This window comes from Sprattus sprattus (genome assembly GCF_963457725.1).
Source record: "Sprattus sprattus genome assembly, chromosome: 2".
Classification (NCBI taxonomy): Eukaryota; Metazoa; Chordata; class Actinopteri; order Clupeiformes; family Clupeidae; genus Sprattus; species Sprattus sprattus.
The window spans coordinates 54,804,966-54,810,359 of record NC_137921.1 but is presented as its reverse complement, the minus strand read 5'-3'; the positions used below and the strand labels follow the sequence as shown (position 1 = coordinate 54,810,359).

The window sequence follows — 5,394 nt, the reverse complement described above, 5'->3', positions numbered from 1 at the left end:
CTTAGTGTACTAAATAATCATGTATTCAGTTTAGTATACTGCGTACTTAGCACAGTCCCAAGCTTTAATGGATGGGATGTGGGAGATGCTTGAGAGGAACAGTGGACTGATTTCAGCCCCAGCTCCACGGCTGCCAGTGCTGGCCCAGGCTTGGCCCAGTGTTGGCCCAGGCTTGGCTTTCATGCTCTGATTGCTCAGATGAGTCGGCGCTCACTCTTTTATCTGAAGTAGGGCAGCCCCCTCTCAGAGTGTTCATCCCTGTGGTTGAATGTGAAGCACCTGCCCCAAACATGGATGTTTTATTGTGTGTGTGTGTGTGTGTGTGTGTGTGTGTGTGTGTGACTCCAAGTGCCTCAGTGCTGTCTGGAAGGCGCCTGTCTGCGTCACACCCTTAGGTGCATCATGGGAGATGGTGCAGAAGCAGCGCTGTGTCATGGCCCCCCCCCCCCCCCCCCCCTCCCTCCCTCCTATGCTCCCTCGCTCTCCCTCTCCCTCTCCCCAGCCTGAGGCTAAATATAACCCAGCCTCCCTCCACAGGGAGGTCAGCTGAGCACAGAGGCCAGAAAGCATGACTGAGAATGAGAAGAGAGGGGGGGGGGGGGGGGGGGGTGAAGTGGAAGAGAAAAGAAAAAGGGAAAGAGTAGAGAGCCAGAGCAGCTTCAGCAGGAAAGGTGATGGGTGGGGGGGCTGGGGGGGTGAGACGCATGAGGACCAAAGCTCTTCAGCAGACACCATGACCCAGCAGATCAGCAGGAGGAGGGGGTTGACAGGGTCTGTATGTCTGCTGCCCAGACACACAAAGAGGGCAGGGGAGGGGGGAGTGCCCTTAGCAAGGCCGCTCTCTCCTCTTGCCCAGAGTGTGTCTTTGTGTGTGTGTGTGTGTGTGTGTGTGTGTGTTTTATGTATGAGCTCTAAAAAGTGTGTGTGTTCTCGACAGACAAGGCTTTAACATACATCCCAGAGCGTCCCTAGCCTAGACGGCTGCAGCAGACTGTGTAGTCACAGGCCAGTGGCTGCTCCTCCAACCACCCCAAAAACAGACGTCTTGTTTTGGCTGTGTGTGGTGTGTGGTGTGTGTGTGTGTGGTTTGTGTGTGTGTGTGTGTGTGGAAGGGGGCGGGGGGGGTTCAGCGCAAGTGGGAAGTCTTTGTTTCTTACCGGTACCTGCTTATTACTCTCTGCCTTCACTTTGTCCACCATCGGTGCACTGACCCAGTGTGTGTCTTTCTCTCTCTCTCTCTCTCTCTCTCTCTCTCTCTCTCTCTCTCTCTCTCTCTCTCTCTCTCTCTCTCTCTCTCTCTCTCTCTGTAGGGAAGAGGTAAACGATAAGCTGAGAGACATGCCAGATGGGACGTTCCTGGTGCGGGACGCCTCCACTAAAATGCAGGGTGACTACACGCTAACACTGAGGTATGTGTGCAGCACTCCAGTTCACAGAGTTATGGCCAGTCACACAAATGAAATGTTTAGGAAAAAGGGACTTCATCATGAAAAGTATTTGAATGGTGCTTTCTGCTATGTGTCACACCACTGATCTCTTCTGCTTTGGCCAACAGGAAAGGTGGGAACAACAAGCTTATAAAGATCTACCACCGGGATGGGAAGTATGGCTTCTCAGACCCCCTCACATTCAGCTCAGTGGTGGAGCTCATCAGTCACTACAGACACGAGTCCCTGGCTCAGTACAACACCAAACTAGATGTCAAGCTCATGTACCCCATCTCCAGATTCCAGCAGGTACACACACACACACACACACACACACACACACACACACACAAGGAAGCATGCATGCTAGTCCTTGGTCCAATACCAACCAGCCACTGATTGAGTTATGTACACACACATCCTCCTCAGCCTTTTCTCTTTCCCTCCTTTCACCTCCTGATCTTCCATTCATCCTTTCTTCCTAGCGAGAAAATGTTGAGGCAGCAGGTTTAGGTGGAGTGAATTACAGTCACTCAGAGCCACAGCCTCCTACAGGTGCACATTTACCCACACACACACACACACACACACACACACACACACACACACAGGAGAGGGAGAAAAATAATCACATGCAGAGGATATATTTTTTTCTTTTTCCCCCTCATTCCACTCCCAGCACTGCTGGCATCTGTCCCACACACTCAGGTGTTCATTATTCAGAGGTCCACACACACACACACACACACGCACACGCACACACACACGCACATACACATATACCAGCAGAAGCCCCACTGCTTAGGGGACCTGCACTCTTATTAATGATTCCTGGAAAAAATATCCCCGCACTGTAAGCAAAATCTACGGCACTGCGAGCAGTTTTCCTCGACCCCGTACATCATGGTTCTCAGCAGTGAATATCAATAACACCCCCCCCCCCTCCTTCCCTTTATAGGACCAGCTGGTGAAAGAGGACAACATTGACGCTGTGGGGAAGAAACTGCAGGAGTATCACAATCAGTATCAGGAGAAAAGTAAAGAGTACGACCGCCTTTATGAGGAGTACACGAAAACCTCGCAGGTACTAACACTACAAACGCCCTCTTTCTCTTCCTCATCTCTGTGTTGGAGTCGCATGTTCATTATTCTCTGTTTTTTCCGTCTGACAGGAGATTCAGATGAAGCGGACGGCCATCGAGGCCTTCAATGAGACCATCAAGATCTTCGAGGAGCAGTGTCACACACAGGAGCGCTATAGCAAAGAGTACATTGAGCGCTTCCGCCGAGAGGGCAACGACAAAGAGATTGAGCGGTGAGTCTCGCCACAAGCACAGTGAAACTGTTGGTAACAGCGTCGTAGTGATAGCATTCACATAATCATCCATTAGTATTTAGTAGTTACAATGAGTGCCTAGCATCAACGCTAACCTCCCTTCTGTCCTCCATGCTGCTCCAGGATCATGATGAACTATGAGAAGCTGAAGTCTCGGCTGGGGGAGATCCACGACAGTAAGGTCCGGCTGGAGCAGGACCTGAAGACCCAGGCCATGGACAACCGTGAGACGGACAAAAAGATGAACAGCCTGAAACCAGACCTTATACAGCTGCGCAAGATCAGGGACCAGTACCTTGTGTGAGTGTGGGCTTCAGGTCTGGAGGCATGGTGGAGGGGGACTGGGACCCTGAGTGAGGGATCCTGAACCGGGCTAAATGAGGGAGAACCTGGGGAGTGGGTGTAGAGTGTGGCGGGTGCAAAAGGGAACTGTTTCATATGTAGGAGCGGCCATCTTTTTTTACGAGTGTGACTGTCTAAGGAGGTGCGTACTCACTGAAGACCTCTGAAAGCAGCTAAGAGCCTAAGGCCTGCTGACTATGGGGAGATTTATGCTCCATCCTAAGTAAACATGGGAAGTGTGGGATTCTTGTGGCCACATGGTGTGTATCTATGTGTCTGTGTTTGCTATAGGAGGCACATTTCTCACGTGTATCAATAGTAATTGTCCTTTTTTTCTCTGTTCTGTCTCTCTCTCTCTCTCTCTCTCCTGATGCAGCTGGCTCAATCACAAAGGCGTGCGTCAGAAACGAATTAACGATTGGCTGGGGATCAAGAATGAGAACACAGACGAGTGAGTTGATTTACTGTGGGGCTTCCCTTTTTAGCCAACAGGTCTGCAGCACACAACCACCACACACTTCACACACACACACACACACACACACAGAAAGAAAGGGATCTGTAGCCACACATCACATACTCTCCACATTTGAAACACATAGTGAGGACACACACACTATACCCACCACGCAGCATACACACACACACACACACACGCACATATTCTACAACACTCACACAATAGCAGATCTGGCCAATTGAGTCACCGTACTAAGGTAGCAGTGGCTAATCTGCACAGGTCTACATTGGGAGCTCCATACTCTTTCATTGTGTGTGTGTGTGTAAAGGTGTATAGCCTGGCTTGTGTTTTAATATATGTGGCCTGTTCTGTGTGCAGTGCCTACTTTGTGAGTGAAGAGGATGAGAATCTGCCCCATTACGATGAGAAGAGTTGGTTTGTGGGGGACCTGAACCGCACGCAGTCGGAGGATCTGTTACTGGGGAAACCTGAGGGGGCCTTCCTCATCCGCGAGAGCAGCAAGAAGGGCTGCTACGCCTGCTCTGTCGTGTGAGTATATCCTCATCTTGTACACTAGTCATATTATACCACCCTCAGTGTATAGAAACCTACTTCACCTACCATACACCACGCAGATTTATAACACAGTAGTTAGTGGTGAATAACTCAGTCACTCTACTTCACCTACCATACACCACGCAGATTTATAACACAGTAGTTAGTGGTGAATAACTCAGTCACTCTACTTCACCTACCATACACAATGCAGAATTATAATACAGTAGTTAGTGGTGAATAGCCTCAGTCACTCTACCTCCACTTGCATGGTGGGAATGTCTTCTCTTCATTAATGCATGTTTCTCTCTCCCTCTCTGGTTTCTCTCCTTGTGCCGGTGTAGTGTGGACAGTGAGGTGAAGCATTGTGTGATCTACAGCACGCCACGGGGATACGGTTTCGCCGAGCCCTACAACCTGTACAGCAGCCTGAAGGAGCTGGTGCTCCACTACCACCAGACGTCTCTGGTCCAGCACAACGACTCGCTCAACGTGCGCCTCGCCTACCCTGTGTATGCACAGATGCCCTCCACGACGACAACGCAGCGCAGATGAAGCCTCCCTCCTCCCCAAACCTTCCCCACCCCCCAACCGTCCCCTTCCACCCCCAGTGTGGGGTGCAGGGGCCTGTTTAACCCCCTAAGGAGGGAGGGAGAGAGAGAAACTCAAAACACTTGCTGCGACACACACGTTAGCCACCTTGGAGTTATATATTTTTACGAGAACAATTTTTTTCGGAGGGCATTCTTTCTAAAGACTGCTTGATTTGCACAAGGAGAAAAGTTTAAAAAAAGTTTTAAATGTTTGTGAATGTGAAAAAAAAAACAGAAGGACACAGACCCGAGTTTCAGGTTGACCCCCCCCCCTCCCCCGCTGCTACCTAAACTCCAGCTGGGACTTTCATTTTCTTTTTTTTCTGTGCTTTCTTAAAAACCACACCTTTTTAAAGCGTGGTTTGTTTCTCCACATATATACTTTCTTCCCCCTCTGTCATATTCATGCCTTTTTACTTTTGTCTTGTTTTGTTCGCTCTCCTCCAGTTTGCTAAGATGGAAAGAGTGGGTAGCGTCAGCTCAGTGTCTTGTTTGTTGTTTGTCATTTATTTTTCCTTCTCATTCCTGCTCTCCCTTTGTTTGTTTTTACAAAGAACAGAATAATGAAGCAAAACAAATGTAGCATATTGGAAGCCTGACACTTTTCCAAAGATGACTCCCAAGTGGGGAGGGGAGAAGTGCTGGGTGAGGGGTGGGGTGTGTGGGTTGGGGGGGTTGGGT

At 49.8% G+C, this 5,394-nt stretch overlaps 1 protein-coding gene across 2 annotated transcripts in view; it reads left to right on the top strand.

Moving 5' to 3' along the window:
• The window catches only part of pik3r3b (phosphoinositide-3-kinase, regulatory subunit 3b (gamma)), a gene marked incomplete at its 5' end in the record, with an annotated part of 163,949 nt that extends 159,047 nt beyond the window's left edge, over positions 1-4,902 (top strand). For both annotated transcript variants that reach the window (XM_080831889.1, XM_080831890.1), the window contains 8 exons: positions 1,311-1,409; positions 1,556-1,736; positions 2,386-2,511; positions 2,600-2,742; positions 2,887-3,063; positions 3,482-3,556; positions 3,944-4,114; positions 4,465-4,902. In XM_080831889.1, coding sequence (XP_080688015.1) covers positions 1,311-1,409; positions 1,556-1,736; positions 2,386-2,511; positions 2,600-2,742; positions 2,887-3,063; positions 3,482-3,556; positions 3,944-4,114; positions 4,465-4,675 — 1,183 coding nt within the window. In that variant the 3' untranslated portion in view covers positions 4,676-4,902. The remainder of the gene's footprint in view (positions 1-1,310; positions 1,410-1,555; positions 1,737-2,385; positions 2,512-2,599; positions 2,743-2,886; positions 3,064-3,481; positions 3,557-3,943; positions 4,115-4,464) is intronic.
• Positions 4,903-5,394: the final 492 nt, after the last annotated feature.